The following is a 21,635-nucleotide window of genomic DNA, read 5'->3' as shown; positions in this document are numbered from 1 at the left end:
CTGACAGCCGCTCATGCAACCAACAGTTGAATGTGCTCCGCCCACTCTCACTTCAAGCTACATCGGTGATCCCAGTTCCACTATAATATATTGAATAATATAACCATTAATTATGCGTACATTTTTAAAATAATTATATTTCATTACAATATTCTCCTGTCATCTACCGCCTTGCTATGGATATTAAGTCTTTCATGATAATTTCTATCCAAGTACACTAAATCTTTTATAGGGACTTCTGTTGGTTATGCCATGAACTTTTATTATGTTTTAGTGTATTGTAATATTTTCAAAAATATTATACTTTTAGTTTTTATTTACAAATACAATAACTAAACAAATTAACTTACTAATATATGAATTATATGTAAACAATTGTAATTTAATATTTGCAAAATTTAAATTTCATAAAAACACAAGCAAAAGTTTCTTCACAAAAGTCGAAGCATTTGAATGTAAATCACTTTTTAACGGAAAAAAACTTTCAAGTGACCTTTTAAACCTTGTGAGGCTTCCTTCACTTTGTTATCGAGTTCTCTGTACTTTTTTAAATGGCGAAATTTTGTTAAGTAGCATGAATTTTAAATAATACTGCTGCTGAAGTACAATCCAAGTTACGCGATATAATAATTAGGTTAGTGTTTAAATTGATACAATAAAATTTACTTTCATTTCAAAGTATAATTCCTATTGTATTCTTTTCGCATCCCCCTCTGATGCGCATCTTACGCATAGATTGGGTAGCGATTTTATGAACGTCACCTGATCCCTCCATTGCAGAAATGATCTTTTAAATCTAGTCCATTTACGTTGCCTACAAATTCTTTTACCATGTATAAATTTATCGTCATCAACATTTCAGCCTAGGCATGATCATTGCTGAAGTGGGGGGTCTCCCATAGTTTTCGAACAGTTGGTTGTAAGAGTCGTCTGTAGAACTCTTGGGTGGAGGTCCTATACTAAGCTTGCTGGACCGTGTCGTGGTCTCCACAGCAGAACTTCAACATTCTTGCGATTTTCTGTTCTCTCTACTCTACTCGTCTACGAATCTCCCCCATTCCCGAAAAACAACCTAGCCATCTCTGTGGCTCGCTCAGTAGCTGTGAGTGAAGAATTTCATACGTATATGCAATACGTATAATTGATAAAAGGACACGAATAATTTGTGTGAAGAATATTATCATTACATCAACTTGGAGTTCTATTGTAAAAGATTGTGAAAGATAAAAGGATATATATTTTCGATTCCTCCTGAAATGACTGTGTTCTGATTTGGGGGATGCCTAAAAACCGAATTGCTACTAATTACTCTTTATCACTGAGACATGTAATTTTGTGATTTAGTATTTAGAAAAATATTACTTAACCCTTATTTTAACGCACATTGGTAAGACAAACAATAATGGATACTTAAATAGTAAGTAAGAAAAAAAAGAAGCAGTCCTGCGGCTATCTAATCATGGTGGAATATATAGTTCTCCAATCAAACGACGTAACTTCTTGTCACTTCTTGAATCTACTGTGCAGATGCCGGATCCATCGCATTGTAGAAAGATAGATTGGATCAATGATCGAAGCTAACAACACACATGGCAGGCATCATTCAATTGCTCCCTGCATTGTATTAGTCAGTCTCCTTCACCAATTATACTTTTCTGCTTACCTAACCAATTTTCTAAAGATTTTACTTATGTTGCTTTAGAAGCTCGTTGAAAAAGCGTGCATTCTTGACATATTTATTCCTCCAGCAGTTTATTGAGATACTTCATTGTTTTCCCTACTTCAGGCACGTACAAATTCACTATGAATTAATTCCTAGTTATTTCATAACGTATCACGTCGGTAACACGCGTCCAATCACGAGCTTCTTACAGTATAGATAAAAACTTTTGTTAGATTTGTTTTTTGCCACTTCTTGTACAAAATTGATCTTACATGCAACAAAAATGAAGTTATTAATAACTAAAATTATTCTCCCATTAATCTCTATTCAGTGAATTCCCGATAAATTAAAGTTCCTTTAAAAAGGTTAACTGATTTCTATATATGATTAATTATGTATCAAATATAATACAATTTAACAATCACAGCGGAAATTCGCTTAATGCGGGTAGCGCAAAACTGACCGTTGTATCGATCATTGGGCTTTGTAGTGGGCATCTATCGGCAGATATGAATGAATAAGTTTTTTTTTTATTTATAAAAACCTATGCCGTCATAAACTGAAAAAGGAGTAAGCCACAAAAGACGGCCCAAAATTTTGAACAACTTATGGTGACTGGATAAGTAGCAGACAAACGGCCGGGACGTTGTAGTCTATCAATTCGGGGTTCACGATCTTTACCAATGAGCACAGAAATGCGAATAGATATGTAATCACGTAAAAGAGAGAATATCTTAAAAAATTGAATTGTTGCATTTGTTAAATAACATTCTGCGCAGATATTTTCATACATCTTTAGTGATAAGTAGATAGATTAAATTTCACAATTTGATTTTATAGTTTATTAATATCACCCAAAATAATGAAAATGTTATCGGTGTTGAGGGTATGTATGTAAATTCAAACTTTACCGAAAACTTAATAACAGAACACAGGTGCTAGGATATTGAAGGGTCAATATCTATAAGCGTAGTTTCAAGGTGTATTTTCCTTAAATGATGTTTTTGGAATACTTGGAAAAATTATTAATACCTACATGGGAAAATAATAGAAGTTATTTATACACCTTTCTGACATAATATATTCTAGTTATAACTACGTGACGATGCGCAGAATAGACTATGAGAATGATGATGGTAAAAAATGAATTCACTTCTGCCTCAAAATATTACAACTGATATTGTTACATCCTTTGCTACACCGCCTAATTTTTTTATCTTTAAGTTTCTTTATTAATATAAGCAAAATTTAAATAAATCTTTGCGCAACCAATAAAAAAGTAGCCATTTGTAAACGCATCTTTAGATTTATTTATAATTGCTGAAGCACGTTAAAATCATTAGCACCTATCACTAACAGAAACGAAAGAGCATTGTATTAAATCTTACGTTTATAGTATAGTCTTTATATCTAGTGATATTGAAAAACCAGATACATATTGAAACAGCATTCAGGTTCTTTACCAAAACTTAAAATCGTAAATTTTTGTAACTAAAAAACATTTGTTTGTTCGTCTAGCAATGGAAAGCAAACAACGTTGACATTCGCTTGCTCGGTGCCGGAAAATTACCAAAAAATAATACTTTGAGATACGCGTACGTTACATAAAGAACGCTCTCTTCGAGATATTAAATATACTTTTTTCATTAACAACTGCATTTCAGTAAGTTAATAAAAATCTTTAAAGCACACATTCGCTATCAGTAGTGCTGTGTATACGCCTTCACTTAAAAAATTAAATTAAATTTGAAAATATTGGTATACGACGATATTTCACGATTTAAAATAAAAGTTTAAATTTCCATATACTTCGGTCTGTTTTCAGTTTGAAATGTATAGATTTTAGAAAGCGGGTTAATAAAATCAGTGCGTACATGTCAATGATCAGTGATCAAGGAGGAAGGAGATTTGAAGACGAACTCAAATGCCAAAAAAATGTGATTGCCAAAATCGAAATATCACAAAAATTAGACTGGTAAGAACTCTGAAATTTTCGATCTTATACGCTTTTGAATCCTGAATAATCCTCACGGCAGACCGAAATAAGATCGATGATCTTGAAATATGGTGCCGGCGAAGGGTGGTAAATATACGGAGAACTGTCAGGAGAATCACAAAACCTATTCTTGATCAACTTCATATAAAGTATTATCTACCATATGCTACAAGCGGATTCTGAACTACTTCGGTCACATAGCTCGGAGGTAGTTTCGATAAGCAGGTTGTCGTAAGAAAAGTAAAGGGAAATAGACGAATGGGATCACAAACCCAATTGTGAGACTCTGAGCTGGTGGTGACGGACCTCATAATAACATAATCAATCAAAAAAGCAGGTCATAGAGGCTTTCCAGGAAGGATCTCTTCAGTAATGACAATGAAAGAACAAGAAGAGAAAGACAGAATCAAACGTGAATGACGTCTTTCAAATTTGTTTTTCTGAATAAATCAATCGAAAAAATCATAATATGCCTTAATTATAATTTAGCTTAAACTCACAAAGCGTCAAAATATTTTATATATTAATAGATGTTGTAATAACCAATGAACAATTATACTTACTTATATTATACTTACTATACAAAATATTCATGAAACTATGTTATTTCTAACTTTCCTTTCTTTACTGTTGTTCCAAATATGACTATACGGCTCTGAATCATAGTCCAGTTACGCATCAAACCGAAAGAAATCTTTAAAATGCGTTGTATAAGGTGAAATTTACGCATATCATGCTACACGCACAAAGAAGTCCTCGAATAACTCAAGATTAATACTCTCTACAATGTGTTACCAATGAGTCTTAAAAAATTTATTCTATATGGATCGCAGGTAATCAGATAGCTTCTGGTTGTAGAAAAAGTTGTCGATAAAAGACCGTGTCAACGATCACCTACCATCCGAACTGGTCAAGTCAAGTACTGCCCTGTGGAAGGCAGATGATATGATGGCATGGAAAGAGGTTATAGTATATAGATTTTGTGAAGGCGTTTCAGAATGAAAACGGTCTTCATAAATGAAGAAACAATAGAGAAATAAGTACTTTCTTCCTTCTATGTCAATTACTTTTGTCAATCCATATATTATGCATTATTTTAAAAATTAAGTTATTGGTTTAAGCAAACATTTGTGTTGAAGTTAAAGGCGATTTAAAATTGGCACGTTTTTCAAGACTTTAATTTAAATTTTTGAAAAGTTAAAACAATCTATAGTGACCTCACGTAAGCTTACACATTAATTCTTCGTTAGAAGAAAGTACGACTAACGAGCGCATTACCGTTTTCTATTTAATTTAAAACAGCAATGCCAATGTGCTTGATTTAATTTTACAAATCGAACTTCAGACGGAGAACTCGGTCTAGTTCGAAACAAATTATCTTAGTAATTTTACTTTTTTAATTCAAAATGTCTGAGACTTTGCAGTCTAACTATCAATTACTTCTTATGGATTAGATTTGGTTACCGCTGTCTGACATCTATTATAAATTGTATGAGATATTAACATTTTTCCCTTACCTAAATTCATACTAAATAAATTGCTTCGTATAGCCACAAAGTAATTTAAAGGTACTTCCGTAGTTCTCATAGTCTATTTTTACATTATTCTTCTCAATAGCAACATCAACATTCCGAACCAGACAGCAATATTTTAAAAAAAATTAAACCAATAATAACTTTTCGAAGTCTTGGTTTACTTTAAAACGATTATTTCGATAGCTGATATGATTAAAAGATCCTGTACACAATACTCAAAGACAGACATAAAACGAATAAAAAGAATAAAGCATTAAAGAAGTTTGTTACGTGACAGTATCCAGAATGCTGTAGTGGCCATTTCCAGTCACGCTGTTATCTTTATATTACTACACGAACGACATTCACGACAATAGGCATATTTCTGAAAAGTACAAAGTGTTCTCCGTAGTGAATAATTGAGTATAATCTCAAAACGGCGGTTGGTCATTGGAACATAGCGCTCATGACAGCTCTAAAAAAAGTTAAAAACTGAGAAACTCGTAAATTTAAATCTTGTTCCAAAAATAATAACAGAAAACACAACAATATAAAAGATTCAATAAACATCCGTATCTTTAAATCTAGAAAAAGCTATGTACGCCGTTTTAAAATAATTTATCCCTACTCGACAAAGCTGTTCATAAAATGTAACTTCCGAATTTCAAAATAATATGAAAATTACTATATATATCGTTATAGAGATTTTTCGAAACAATTAGTATATTTCAAAAGGTTTTAGCGCGTTCTTACGTTGTTAAAATATAGATGTCCGGCATTGGGTGTATATGTAAAAATGTACACACGTAGTGAAGAATATGATGAATTATTTAATACATGCGGTATGCGGTAGAGTGGTAGCAATCACCCAATCGCGTACCGAATTGTCGTAAAATTCGGTTTAACGAATAAATAAACGAGGGACTGGGTTAGAGTTTTCTTTTAGACACGCCATAACTCCGCCTGTCGTGTACAATAACTGCGACATTCTTCGGCTTCTTTGCGGGTTTTGATACTGACGATATCATGTTACTGTAACGTTTTTATTCAGAACGCCCATTTCATATTTATTTAAGAATCATTTTTTTTTAATTTACCTATCGATTTCTATTCGTTGGCATTCGATTCATACATTTCATCCAGCGATACCGTAATTGTATCTCGGTGCCAAATTTTTTAAACAAAAATAATATTTAAGTTATTTAACTTTAAATATATTTTAAATCTAGTTAAACGAAATATATATTTAAGAATAATAACATGTTATGGAAAGTTCGTAAATATTACAGGTCGAAAAACATATATCTAACTTGTTATATAAATGACTGACTATCATCTGCCCGCTTCTGGAACTCACCTTAGTTCTCCAAAAGGATACAACCTTTAGGTTTCGGAGATATAGTACTGAGTGTGTGTATATTTAGAAATCTCGTGTACAAGAATTTTTACATATATATGTATTTAAACTAAAATTGACATTTATAAATATAATAGTTATTATTATTTTATCACTAATAATCATGTCTTATTAATTTATAGGTATATACCCAGTGGCGGACGCCATGCGGCCTGAAATTAGAATTATGATATGATAATGTAAAGGTTAAAGACAAAATGTTATATACAAAATAAAATTGTAGTTTCGATCCAAAGTGTAATCTTACACTGATCGGATCTTAACTCAACTGTGTAACATTTTCCACAAATTGATCCACAAGCAACGAGTAATGTTTCCGGAAATAATAGAAAGAGTATAAAAACTTCCATTCCCCTGAGCCGAAGCGGAAAGCAATAAATATTTTTTCAACAAAACGACAGATATAAATTACGACTTAATTTTTTGAAAAGCTGTAAAAATATTATTTAGGAAAGGCCGGTAATAATTTATTGCGGCAAAGTCTAAAGAGACAACTTGGTAATATTACACCAATTTAAAACAATAACTTAAAAAATATAGCGTTAAAGATTTTCAAAGCTTTGTTAGTTATAAAAAATGACAATAAGAGCAAAATTAAGTAGATGGTAATGTAAGAGTTTATTCCTTATTTGGGTTCACGATGTTTTTTTACTTATTTTATAAACTTTAACAGAAAAATGAAGCAATTCACAGTTTATATTCACATTAGATGACCGAAATTGTGAACGGTAAAGGTGTTTTGTAAAAGACTGCTAATTATTTTGTTATTGTTCGACAGTTTTTAATTGAATTAAAAATTACATTGACATAATCAATTTGTTTTAAACAATCATCATCAACTTGACACGTGATCTTCTATTTTTAAACAACAAAGTTCGTTACAAAAACGAATGTCTTCATATTGAAATTTGAATGTATAAGCAAATTAATGAAGAAACTTTAATTAAATGAATAAACAAATTTCGGTGAAATTATATCTCAAGCCGAACACAAAATATCATTAACAAAATTAATGATTAATATTGATTCACGTAAGTTCCACTGCCTGTAATGAGAACCGAATGATTAATCTCTAATAAACAAAAGAGCAATTATCGTGATGGATATCTCTGCACCTTTTTAAATGTGATCATATTTAATGTACGAGTACTAAATTACTTTCATCTCATCCATCCACTAATTGTACGTTTAAAATACAACCTATTATTCACTCACGTTTGATTAAAATATCATGTTAAAAATAACAAGCGTAATGCTGTATTTATGATCTCGTACTATGTATATTGAATTTTTTTTTTATTTTTATTAAAAGCAACTTCCGTACTCGGAACTGAAAAAGCGGCATCATGTATAATCGAATATAAACACTGTTGTGAATATCAATTTACACATGATCTCCGGGCATTGTTAGCCCTCTAATGTCGCGTCTACACACTTAATAAACCTAAACAAGCTGTCACAAATTCAAACGTCTGGCTATCCAAACACTGTTTGGCTTAGTTTTAATGCACTTGTAGAAGATTCAATGAGTCCAAATTTTTTATTGCAAATCCAAAGTAATTTGTCGAAAGCGCTTGCAACGCCATAGGTTTGTGCGCTTTCATTCTCGTTAGTACACTAGTGGCGAGCATATGTCATAAAATATAAATAAATATTTTTTTTGATAAATAACGCTTTATTTTAGTAATAATGATAAACTAAGCCAAATATAGCTGATAATTTCGATATCCATCACGCGTGTAGAACTATGAATAACGACGTTTGATTTTCGAAATTAAACGTTTATAGCGATTTAAAAGTTTACGGAAATTTTCAAGAGTGCGGATCCAGTATAAGGCAATCGAATCGAATTTCTCAACATGTTGCGAATGACGAACTGAGCCGAGTTTCCTGTTCGGGGCCACTTGCCCATTCACTCCATGGAGCATTCCCATAAATGATCTTGTAACATAGCTTTCTCCCAACACGTTGAAAAAAATAATATAACTATAGAAACTGACGTCACTAAAGAAGCCTCCGAGCTTTGCTGCTGTAAAGAGGTTTATGCTAAGCGTCTTTATTGCTTTGCCATCTTTAAATAGCTATGTTTGAAAATACGAAACAGCAAGCAGCATTTGTCAACAACAAAAATATCATCCATTAAAAGGAATGTGCAGGACGATACTGACAGTGACTGGCTTTGTAATTTAACTCTTTGTTTGAAGTAGCGAAAAATTTACTTGATTCCAGTATATAACAAGCTAAAGCATTCGTTACAAATAAGAGAAACGAAAGAACAATATTAATAGTAAGATACAAAATATAAAAATATAAAATGATTTTAAAAAGGATGAATAAATAGATAAAACTTGACTCTTTGAATACTGACGAAAACCTAGCTTTTTATATATGTTATAGTAAGTTTCACTCATGTTACAATTTACTTATGTAACCTCATTATAACTCAACTATAAGCTCCTCTAGATTATCCGAGCTCCTTTGTGCAATGAGACCGAATTAACATAGTATTCTACGCAAGCAGAGATCAAGAACAATATGGAATCGTATTTAAATATTTATATAAAAGTGGTTTATTCTGGATGTAACAAAGTAGTGCATGTACATGTTCTATAATAAATAACAATATTATAAATTATTTAGACAAATAGACTTTACTAATTTGAGATATAACTTTTTACTACTACAAATTAAAAAATCAGTTGTTCTTTAATATTAATAACCTTGGTTTCTAAAACTGACTTGTTTACTTTTTATTCCATTTGAGTATTTTACTTATATATGACATATTCAGAAATAATTCTTGATTAAGTTTTAAAATACTTGACAAGTGATTCTGAACTAGATATTTTACTCATGCTAAAAAATTTACATTTCGGGTATTATTGGCAAACTCGCAACCGCTTAAAAAGCCACAGAGAGGCCTTCGCCAAGGATTCTCTACGAATAAAAAATGAGGAGGGATTTGTAGAGGAATAAAAGTAACCGATCTAACCCCGCAGTTTGATTTTGGAGCGGAGACAATGGACTGTAATCGCAGCGTAAGACGTCGATCCACAAGGTAACAGACGATCTTGTTATATTCATCGTAAGGTCCTGGACACAGGCTGTTTCCAACCGATCCTACTGGGAACATTAGAGGAAGCTCTATTTCTGCAGTGGACGTCCTTTGGCAGAAATGAAGATGATAATGAAATATAATTAATAATAATTCTTCTAACGACTAAATATTTTTTAACAAACTAAATTAACTAAAGTAATTAAAAATATATTAAAATCGAACCACAATGCGATGTTTAGCACACAATTAAGTGCGGATTTATTCGTCGATTTCACATTTAGAACATTAAATTATTATTTTACCATCAGAATAGGTGTCGAGAGAAATATCTACATCATTCCTAAATCTGAAATTTCTTTTGACACCTCTTTATATATCCCAAGGATAGTACCAGATAACTAATAATGGTACTAATATATAGATACTTCCGCTAAACACCGGGCTAGCGGGCTGTGCACTTCATTGCACGACTACTGCTGCATAGCGGAAGTAGCTATATATTAGTACCTTTCTTAGTAAGGATGGACTTCCGCAAGGTAACGCCTAAATCTATTAGATAGTGACAGATAGTTGTATAAATTTACTATTCTAAGCGCTAAATTTAATAAATCACTGTTGAAAATAAATTGCCATCATAAAGTAACATTCAAAGGATTTTTGGCAAATACTTTCAACGGTCTAAATAAAGATTTAAATGAAAATGATAGAATTAGGTAAAGTCTAAGGTTCCGTTTACACTAAATATTCATAATAAAAATATGTTGACGACGTAGTTTCGGCCGTCGTTGTTTCACAATAGCTAAAATCGATCGTTTACGTTACGCCATGTTCACGTTACAAATTTTAAACTTGATATACTAACTTTAACCATGCAGTGTTTTTGTTCTTAGAATGTTCTAGAACTCTAGAGTCTTTATTTCCTCGCTCTTATATTAATTTATCCGTACGTTTTTATACAGTGAGAATATTTTACAGTGATCACTTGTGTAAGTCTTGAGAAGAAAGCCTGTAGAATCCAATTTGAAACGAGAATCAGACTAAGCTCTCCTATAATGCAATTGTTTTAAACCTACAAGGATTCAAAACGCATGTTCATCTGAAAAGGGCCCACAATAAACTGAAACAGGTTTTTTTTTTGCGATCACTTTCACAGTATCCTTAATACGGTAGAGGAGAGATTTGGGAATAAATTTCTTGGCTTATTTTTTTTAAATCACTTAAAAGTCTTGTACACTGTAGTAGGATTTTTTTATTTATTATTTAAAAGATTACATGTTACACTCTATTGTAGTAAATAGGCAAAGCGTACCTATTGAGAAAATATATTACATAGCTAAATCCTTACATATTGAGCATAATACCGGATATGTAAACTAGCAATTCCAAGTGAATAACCAATTCAAACTATCTAACAATTGTGTGTCATTGAATAATGAATTTGAACCAATTCCGTGCATAAATTTCAGATTTTCCGCGCGATAATCCTCGCATAAGTGGTCACGAGCAGATCTACAATATCGAAGAACCTTTAGATGTCAATTGTTCTTCAGCGAAAGCATTTCCTGCACCTGAACTTCAGTGGTACGTCGACGGCGATAAGGTATGTGTGTAAGCCTTGTAAAATTCAGAGTAATCTACCGCGCAGGCCATAGAGGATTAATAAAATTGTAAAACGTTATGAATAATTTTTAAAACTTTTTAAGTCTGCTATTCAAATAGGTTAAGGCGCACGAATCCAAGTAACACTAACACGGCACAAACACAAACCACTTCACAAACAGAAACATATGCATACACAAAAATCAGCAAGGACACTCGCGCAGCGAGGTAGTCTCGCTGGACGAGGGGTCGCGGCATCCACCGAACATCATGCGCTGTACATATAGGTAAATAGGCCATGGTTAGCTGCACCGGCGCAGGCGCATCGCACACGTATATATCAGCGCTGCTTTCCACACAGCACGCTGCATGCGCACACTTATTCGCGCGCTTATATTTTACGTGTGACATAATTATAATTTCGTTCCAATGTTTAATAATACATTTTTAACTGTTTTCAGGAGTTTTATTCCAACAAAGAAAACGCCTACAAAGTAATTATTCAAAAGTTACACACAATTCATTTTACTAGGTTTCACAACTGTATCTGTTATTTTGACAACTGTTATCCTTTACTATTAAAATTGAAATATATTTTTTTCTTCTACAATACTTATAAATTCTAAAAAATAAGTTTAAACCACAAGGGGCAATATTTCTCTTTGATTTTCTTACCATCAAACGAGGAGTATCAAGTTTGCTGTACAAAGAATTTTGCACAACGAATTTATTTTATTCTGCACCTTGGCGATTCAATTGCTATGCGGTTGCACACGCGACTTCACCAAATTGGTATACTTATATACACGTTATGCAGGTGGCGGTAAGAAATCACCCGTGCGCATATTTGTTTCTTCTTGAATGCGAGGAAAATGAAAAACTAGTGTGATTGAGGTGTATATTACATATATAAGTTAATTTTTGCAATTCGTGTACCATGTACATTCTTGCCTCAAACGCAATGACAGCGATTATCTTACTGATGGTGTCCAAATTCAAGTAAGCGTTCGAATACTAATTAAAAAATAAAAAAATATTTATACAACATGGGAAGCTTAACAAGGGACTCTTATTGATTGTTAATTTTCAATGTATTTTATTTTTGACTACTCTGCTTTTGTATTATTATAGTTGTGGAGAAGAAGCAGGAAAGAACACTTCAAAACAACACATCTTTTAAAAAAAATGTTAACAATACCAATTATTATGTATATACTTTTTGTCGGATATACCTTAAATGAAAACAAAAATAATAAGGCAACATCACCACTTACTATTCTCAAACAATACTCCATCTCTTCCGTCTAGTCACATCTTGAAAAGCACCTTCAAGCGAATTAAGAGTTTAGCGGCCTACCAATCTTGTAAAACAAAGATTTTATCAGCGCAAACGGAAGCTTCTGCGGAATCCTTCGAACTTAGTTACTGTAAATAAATCTAGTCTAAGTGCCTCGCTTTACCTCGCTTTGCCACGCTTTGCCATGCTTTGCCACTTTAAGCTTATTATACCTTTCTCTATGCTACATAAAATTATTAGCTTTTTTTGTAGGGAATCTGTCTATAGTTTTACAGTGCACTATCATACAATATCTCTGAATTATTATGTAACAAACTTAAAAAAAATTATCAAAAATATCTTATAAAAAAATTATCAATGAGAATGATTTTTTAAGTAAAAACAAAGCTTGGGCTTGAATTACTCTATTTTGTTTAAGAAAATATTAAAAGAGGTCACAAATCAACTGCTACCGACGGAGTTGCATTCTTTGCAGTTCAGAGCACGTATGAAAATTTATTGAAAATTTTAGTTGAAAAAAGCAATTATAAGGGAACTCAATTTTATAGAAGTTTCTATCAAGTTGGGCTCTTCTAGCAATCAAAAGAGACAAACTAACAGAATATGTTAATTCAAGATTTTTTATTACTTACACAACTTACAGTTATACCGTCGTTTCTGTCAACAGATGCCCATTGCAAGACCAAAAGCTAATTGCCATGCTTGATAAGCGGGTGGGTGACAATAGTGTCGTATTATAGTATGCAGAGAACACTGCTGACAATCCCTTGTAAACTTGTTTTGTGAGCAGTGACAATCCTATATAATTAATGCACAAAGCGAATATATATAAAAAACCGCTGCACTACCACCTCTCACCTATACCAACTATGACATTTTCAATTCGACAAAAATATTAAACAGTCACTATAGATATAAAAATTTAATTATAAAGCCACATCGCAATTAAGCTAAACAAGGATAGGCCTCAGTCTAAATTTTAATTTAAACTAAATACCTTCAGCGCTCACAAACGCAAATGCCAATTCGCAAACAGAATTAGTAATAAAGCAACTAAACAAGAAAGATAGGAAGGACGTATCTAAGATCGTTAAAAGAAAAAGTCATTCATTTCTCTTTACACCCTTTCACGGAAGCACATAAATGTACATACGTGTCAATGAATATAAGATGAATAGTAAATATTTAAGCACAGAGTACCGTAGGTTACTCCATACTTAAATATTTATCAAGCGTGGTACCTGAGCGGCGGAGAGCTCGCCGTTGATTTATCATTACACGACCAACCCGGTTCAATCACAAGCATGTTTTTCACTCTGAATTAAAAATAGTTTTTTTTTCGTTCTAATTAACGTCGTCTCTGATTCATTATGAGTACAATAAATATAACAAAGTACAACAAAATAATATAACGAAGTTAAATGTCATTGAAGTTGACATTTTCCCGTCGAAATACATTTACGATCTTGTGTTATAACTTATGATATGATTTGAATAGTTTGACGCTGCACTAATCTTCGGTTAATAAATTGTTAATAAAACACAATAATTACATTAATTCAACTTATGAAAACTCTAAACACAAACACAAAAACAAAAAAACTTTACTAAAAATTAACACACATATGAATACGTTTCTCAGTTGTTCCTACCGATATCCATGTATGTATATCTGTGTGTGTATACGTGTTATGTTTTATTTTGTATATAATGTTTCGTTTCATGTACTCTGTACTCGTCACAATATCTCTGGAGCGACATGACTTAAACTAAGAGTTTAGACATAGAGTTAAAATATGTATTTCTATCATCAAGTCGAGGTATAGCTAAGTATAGATTTTACGAAATTCCATCCGCATGATGCTCGAGGATTTCATTAATATCTTGAAACTGGCGGGGCCATCTTGTTTACATATATAATTATATCCCAAAATCTGTCTTAAAATATCTCTTGTTTGATTAAAATAAAAGATATAGCTTTAGTATCAAGGAAGCGCATACAGTTATGTGATTTACATTCTGACTCTTAAATAATTTAACCCTTGTTTATCTTCCGTGTGCAAATTGTTAAATAAATAGATTTGAATTGATTACGTTTTTGCGAAGTTGTTCTGAAATATAAACGTTAATTGGACTAAATGTTGGTGCTGCAATATACAAGCAGGGTAACGAGCAGTTTAAATTAATATGTTTTTTAAACTAATTTTGAAAATTTTAAGTGCAGTTTCGAATTACTTTCAATGGACGAAGAGATTTCCACTTTTTTTAATTAAAAATAAGCAGAGATTTTGAAGTATGATCCAATTTAAACAAAAAATTAGTGATCCTTAATTTAATATTTTTCTGTTTATTCATTATTACGTAATTCAATTTGCAATGCTGAAAGTAAAGTAGGTCACGTGATGTTTTTTTTATATTTATGTCACCTTTACTCCATCAAATATATATGCGGTATGAATTACATAATTCTATAGAAAAGCACATCGAAAGATATTCGTCTATCCACGAGAAGGATATTTGACCATGTTAAGGTCGTCAGAAGATGTCAATTTCAACCAGTATCGTGCACGTCCTTTAGCTGCAATGATAATGATAGTTGCAGATAACTTTTTCAAGTTTCTATTACAAAAATGTAATTAGTACAATTTTTAACAGTCTGTCTAAATGTGATAAAATACTTTTTATATTTAATATTATTTTATTTGTAGAATCTAAGTTTCAAAGTTAAAAAAAACGCTTTTTTACAGATAACAGATCGGGCCATGTTGATAGCGTACGGTGCCAAACCAGTCTCGCAGGGATTACTAGTGTCAACGCTCGGACTAAAAACCCCAGCGAAACCAAAAATGAGAATAACGTGTATTGCATCTATTGGAAATCATAAAAGGGAGCGAAGTGTTATTATAGGTAGATATTCCTATTTATATCATTTAACTTTATGTATATGTGACCAGCGTTAGAAAATATTTATACGGAACTCTACCAAAATAACCAATGAGAGAACCTCCGCTAACATAACAGTTAGTATTTAAATTACATATAAATGACAGTTTATTATCGTTTTCTTATTTGACAGCGTGTCAAAGTCCTCCTCCTTGCATCTTTGTTCTCATTGTTGAGGATAGTGATACCATGGACACGGATTAACCTTCATCTTCAATATGCTGCACCAGTAGTGCATATCTTTTTCCTTGAGGAGCGTAGCATGAGGATGGGTAACAAGAGACTAGCGAATGTGGTTCGACCAACTAGACGTTTGCCCAAGACTTTTACAGTTCCCCATCGGTTATTTGAGATTTTGATCGTCCTCTCTGGATGTCGCCCAAAAATACTGCTACATTACAAACAAATCGCAAAAAACCTGTTTGTCGTATCGGGATCGTCCGGGATGGAATAGTTAGTGCAAAATGCAGTCCACGGAAATTGCAGCAAATTCCTCCAGCACATGTATTGTTCTAAAGGATCGTTTCTGACACGGACTTGAATATAAAAATAGAATTTACCAATAACGTAGTATATCTCGTTGTTTCAATTTATCCATATTTTTTGTAGCTGCGATTTGCGTTTTTGTCCATACTTATGACTGAATGATTTCAGGTTCTCTTTTTTGATATCTAGCATACACTTAAGCCTCCAGAACCTGCCATATATTATAGTCCAAAGAATTAAGATCTGGACAAAAAGAGAGCCTATCTTCATGCCTGTTGAAGTCAATATTTTGACTTTCAATCCCGGCTACAAGGTTGCCGGCTTGCTACAAGGCTAGGATTACCCGTCTTAATTTCGTATGTCGGTTCTGCTGGAATACCCTTGACTGCTCTCAAAAGAAGATATAAGTCAGTCAGTCAGTCAGTCAAAACTGTACCTTGATACTCTTGCGCTGGCATTTACCCTTTTCTAACAGAAGTGCACCTAAGCGACCCTATAGTATCAGATCACTAACCAAACCACTGATGATGGGTGATATTGTAATCTAGGTATGATGTTTGTGGTCTTTCGAGGAACTAACAGCGTACACTGTTATTTTAATTGAAAGGTTTTTCGTTTTAAAATAAATTATCTGTAAATAAAATATCACGGTGCTTGTTTTTGACATTCTACAATGCTTCACCTCTTTTCATCCTTATTGTCTTCAATCGTCTGGATGAGAAGATGATATGTTTTTTCCGTTCAGCCCACAGTCATAAATCACCATTAAGCCTTTTTTCGCGGATTACTTTCAACCAACCAACTCTGAGAAGCCAAGAACTTTTGCTTGCGGATAGAATTTTAAAATTCGCCTCTAAATCGCTTAAATCACTACTGGTGTCTTAATTAACCTAGGCCGGCCCGATCACTTTCGTGTCATCATCACATGAAACTTTATTGTAATTGTTAATTGTTCGATCAATTATTTTTTTGCGTGATTTTTAAATTTTTGATTAAATCGAAAATCATAGTAGACGTGTGACCACAACGGTGTAATGCAATTACTGCTTCTCGGTCCTCTTTGACTTCCACTCAATCGTGGAAAATTGACGAAATAATGCAATTTTATCGCGATAATATTAATATGATATTTAAAAATCGAATGTCTAAAAAAAATTCCAGTTTTTTTAGTGTTTTATTTTTGTGGCAATGTTGAGTAAAATTTATAAAATCCGGTTTATTTTTAATTTTTTTAAAAAACACGACACGTTACGAAAAATTAAAAATATTTTTGAAACAAGAAAGTATTACTTTAAAAGTTTTATTCAATATTTAATCGTATGAACTGGAATGATCGTAAGCAAAACATTTTAACGCCTTGACTACAACACATGTTAAGTGAAGGGCATACCTCGTATTACCTTACCTATAGTTGATGCAATCGTGTTACCTAAATTATTTTTTCCATTGTGTCGTAAATGCATAAACTAGATAATTGCATGATCTTGTGTAAAATCTGAACATGCAATATTGCTTAACTTTAACATCAAAATGATTCGACAGATGAAAGTCATATGAAAGCAGTTTGATTATTCCGTGACAATTTCATTAAAAATAATATCAACACACATGTATTTTAAATTTCAACATAAGAGTAATCATTTACTATTTCAAAGATAATTCATAATATATTCTTAATTTAAATTTGTTTTAGACCTTTTCAGGTTAAATAAATATTTTAAATTATAAAATTCAGAATTAAAAAAATTATACAATATTTTAATAATCGTTTCATCCGATGATATTCGCTTTTGTGAAATTTGAAAAAAAAACATCTATTTACACATATATTTAATATAGAGACGAACAGACTTAAGCCGTATAAATAAAATTGTATACATATGTCAAAGAACAATACATTGACCTTACTCTGTATTTATTCGTCTTTAGCTCAAATAAATGTGTTAATATTTTTCTCGTGTCACAATGGGCTGGACCCTCGCTATTATTCTTCAATAACTGCAGCATTCATTGACTTATACGAAAAGCATTATCATTTGTAGAGAGATAAAATACATGTACGACAAGGTTTTATTGAAAAATAATAATTTAACTTATTATGCTTTGCCGCAGACGTAAATAAAATTAAAAAAGTCTTATAAAGACGTATAAACAAGTCTACAACGTGGTTGATAATTCAAGGTTGCGTATATTTGTGCAAACGTTTATATACACACAAAAAAGTGAAAAACGAATAAAAAGAACAGGATTCTAAAACATCAATTAGCTATGATAATTATCTACATTCGTTTTCGATATTTGACATTGAAAATTAAAATTATAATAAATATTTTTCTGTTGCAGAAACAAGTTCGTCTACACAGCGAAAGGCGATTAATTCAATCATTATATTTACAATCATTATCACTATAGTTATCCAGAAGATCTCGTGATGCTAATATTGTTCTTGAGTTTATATAAATCTTATTGTCTAATAAGCTTTTGAAACTGTGTCAACGACTTAGTAACAAGGATGAAAAATGTGAAGCAAATGGAAATATTATTAAAAATAAGAATGCCCGTTGAGTACATTTTTATGTTAAATATTAGAATAAGCGCAGAAAATGATTTAGATTGTAATTTTCAGAGATTTAATTAATATTTGCATTTGTAATGTAAACATCATTGTTTGCATTTGTAACGACGTTAAGGCAATAAGAGAAAGGCGATATAACATCTTTCATTTTTGCGAAATCTCATTGACGGTTTAGGAAAAACGCGTGATATTAAATTTATTTGTAATGTAAATAAACTTTCAATCTTTTTTATACGTGTCTTTCATTTTAAGTTTTACATGTCCCAAACATCTTAAGTTAGAAAAAGAAATCCAAAATAATATTGATCTTTTGAATCCACCAAATGAAACTAAAATAAAACAGTAAGTAAGAAATTACTATGGTTCTTAGTGATCATAAAGACTGAAATAAATTACTCTAATCATTGCATTAAAAATATTGTTAAGTGATTACAAAATAGACGAACCCTAACCCACCAGATGAACCAACGACATCGTCGCGGGAAGTCGACAACGACGATGATGATGATGATGATGGCGGTGGTGGCATTGGTGGTGGTGGTGATGATGATGATGATGATGATTACAAAAGACCGACTGAGCTTGTGATGAACTCTTCTCAGATCAGGGCGTATTTGGAACCCTTGTAGCTTTAAGTTGAACGTTGCCATTATATCATATATATACATTTTTTTCATGGTAGTGGTCACTGTACTAAATGATCTTAACTGAATATTAATATATTTAAATGAAAATTTGTCAAAGATAAAACATTAATAAAAGTATAAAGAGAATTTTGTAAAGGGTAATGAATGACTCAAGATCTAGAGATAACTTAGCTTTGAGATGATCGGACAAAGTAAAAGCCTTCGCGAAATTCCGTTTAAATCAAAGCGCACAATGTTTCTTGGATAGGGAGAGATATGGTAAATTATTAGAAGGGTCGTAGAACGAACCACCAAAAAAATTTCATAGTATATACTAAACACAAAATATTTATATATATGTATATATTTATATATATACACATATATATATATAAAATTTATAAATATAATAATAATAATAAATAAAATTTGCCGATCCGTTGGAATATGTTCTTTGGTTTACGGATTTTTTCACTTACCTTCAATTAATAATATTGTTTTTCGTTATCGAAAATGCCGTAGTTAAGCAGACTTGAGGTGCCACGATTTATTTTTTTAATAATAAAAGATAAGATTAACGTCATATAAATACCAGACTCAGCATTTATATCTTAAATACAATACCTTTCTGCTTTGACAGCACTTATTATGTGGTATCAATTATCTTCAATCAATCATTGACTAATAATTGACAAATTAATTAACTTAATGTATATTGTCGTGCTAATACAATACAGACAGTTGTAACCAGCACATTGTCTTGATAATTGAAGTACATAAGTGATTTGTCAAATGCTGGTTACCAACCGAGGTATCTGAGCAGTAAGACGGAGGAGGTTACCATTGACAAGACGCACATGAGATATTTGAAAACACTACAACTTAACATTTGTCTACCTCTCACTCACATAACTAAAAAAGTATAGCTGCACAAAATAGCTTACCTTTCTTAGGCTCACACTTTTTTATTGATAACAACAACACTTCCTATACATATACATTTTTTTAAATATATATATTTATTTTAAAACGCTTACTTAATTTTTGTACGAATAAACCAGTTACAACCAAAAATGCTTTATACTAGAAATAGAATTAACAAGAAACATAAAATACCCAATTCATATGGACAGAGCACCAACTTTTTAAAAAAAAAGTAACAGACATAAATCCGACGTTCGAAAGTCCTGCCGTTAATAGTTTCTTTTTTTAGAATTTTGTCCGACACATGATTGGATTTTTCGATCGACTTAAGTCCGTCAGTATAATTGGTCCGTCACAAGGCATTACACACGCATGAAGGCATAGTTATTTTTAGAAGAAAACTAGAAATGTAAACAAATATCAAGCGTCATTTTCAACACGATATATAATATAATAACCTCAAAGAATAAAATATTTTATCTTTTTTTGTGTTATTTCGAAGTGACGATATCATATACAGATGATAAAAAAATTTAAAAATTAGAATAAGGAAATTTTTATTCTGTCTACGCCATTTTATTGTTACTTTATACATTTAATACAATTTTCAAACAATTTACAGTGATTGTCGGCTTGTGGGTTAATCCATTATCTTGTTAATTATCGTGGGAAGGTAATTTTCAACTACACGCAAAACATTGCGGTGTGACGTAAGATTGTTTTTCTTTAAAAATAAACATGTTTACCTTGTATTGACTTTGAAAACTTAACTCATTTATTCACTGTTTAATACCACTTATACTTTATAGTTTTTGTCATTAGCAAATAAGAAGGATAAAAATGTAAAATAGCAAAAACTAATATACAAATGTCAAAATTCTGTGAATTTTAGGAACGAAGCGAAGGAAATGAGGCGATGAATGAACGGAAATTAGTATGGAAAAGAATGAAAAAAAAATCGTAGAATGAAAGAAGAGGAAGGTTAGATCTTAAGAGGAATGACAGAAGAGCATAAAAATAAAAAAACGTATGTAAAAAATTGAATAAAATAGGAATAAAAACCCTGTCCCAAACAAGATGTGGTACTAGAGTTCCCTAATAGCGGGGGCCATTTAAAAAAAAATACTGTTTGTATGTTAACATTACCAGGTTAATCGGGTTCCATGTGATACAGCACTAAAATATATACTATAGACTTAAAACCGGGGTTCCTACAAATTACATTATTTAGTTAATGTGATTAGGAATCCGCTGACCTCTTGAGACGCTTAGGCGGACACTTAATAGAATATCTAGGCGCAAAGAGCCTCCTCCCTTGAGAACGCCCCAACTTACGCTTTCACTCGAAACACATTTAGCATTCCGATTTGTGGCCGAACCTAGGTACACTATTATTAGACTATAAGGTAAATTATACAGCATATGATAACACATTAAAAGTTATAATTTTAAAAAATATGTTTTCCTGGTAAATTAATTATAACAGAGCGCTTTTGCCTTCCTTAAGTGAAAGCTACTAGAAAAACAATTTTTAAAC

At 31.8% G+C, this 21,635-nt stretch overlaps 1 protein-coding gene across 1 annotated transcript in view; it reads left to right on the top strand.

The window, feature by feature from the left end:
• Window positions 1-19,177, top strand: part of LOC137926835 (uncharacterized) — a 32,171-nt gene extending 12,994 nt beyond the window's left edge. Inside the window, exons 4-7 of the mRNA XM_068770554.1 lie at window positions 11,115-11,248; window positions 15,292-15,451; window positions 18,317-18,384; window positions 18,989-19,177. Coding sequence (XP_068626655.1) covers window positions 11,115-11,248; window positions 15,292-15,451; window positions 18,317-18,384; window positions 18,989-19,177 — 551 coding nt within the window. The remainder of the gene's footprint in view (window positions 1-11,114; window positions 11,249-15,291; window positions 15,452-18,316; window positions 18,385-18,988) is intronic.
• Window positions 19,178-21,635: the final 2,458 nt, after the last annotated feature.

This window comes from Battus philenor, unplaced genomic scaffold, assembly GCF_028537555.1.
Source record: "Battus philenor isolate CCGP_79_NKW_IND1 unplaced genomic scaffold, ilBatPhil1.0.hap1 SCAF_10, whole genome shotgun sequence".
NCBI classification, from domain to species: domain Eukaryota; kingdom Metazoa; phylum Arthropoda; class Insecta; order Lepidoptera; family Papilionidae; genus Battus; species Battus philenor.
Note: the sequence above shows the minus strand (reverse complement) of the source record. Positions and strands in the feature narration are given on the sequence as shown.